Source organism: Haliotis rubra, unplaced genomic scaffold (genome assembly GCF_003918875.1).
Source record: "Haliotis rubra isolate DU_JTF1 unplaced genomic scaffold, ASM391887v1 Scf1606, whole genome shotgun sequence".
Classification (NCBI taxonomy): domain Eukaryota; kingdom Metazoa; phylum Mollusca; class Gastropoda; order Lepetellida; family Haliotidae; genus Haliotis; species Haliotis rubra.
The window spans coordinates 34,746-35,000 of record NW_025765566.1 but is presented as its reverse complement, the minus strand read 5'-3'; the positions used below and the strand labels follow the sequence as shown (position 1 = coordinate 35,000).

Below are 255 nucleotides of genomic sequence, written 5' to 3'. Positions count from 1 at the left end.
ATATACCATGTCGCTCTCTTGATGAGTATAGAAGGTCAGGTCCTGTTTCGATTTCTGTTAAAAACGTCATCGTTTAATTGAGGCACTAGATAATACATACATAACTCTAATTTTGTTTGAATCAGAACTTTCTCTCAACTCTGCGTGAACATAATCCATGCTCTGCATTGATCTTCATAAGCTCAAGATTAGATCTTCAAGCAGAAAAGGTGCGCTAATCGATTTGGAGTAAACGCAACAGGCTAATTTTAATAA

At 36.1% G+C, this 255-nt stretch overlaps 1 protein-coding gene across 1 annotated transcript in view; it reads left to right on the top strand.

Annotated features, from left to right (window-relative positions):
• The window catches only part of LOC124271501 (FMRFamide receptor-like), a 1,047-nt gene extending 1,025 nt beyond the window's left edge, over positions 1–22 (top strand). Inside the window, exon 1 of the mRNA XM_046706653.1 lies at positions 1–22. This exon is cut by the window's left edge and continues 1,025 nt beyond it. Coding sequence (XP_046562609.1) covers positions 1–22 — 22 coding nt within the window.
• Positions 23–255: the final 233 nt, after the last annotated feature.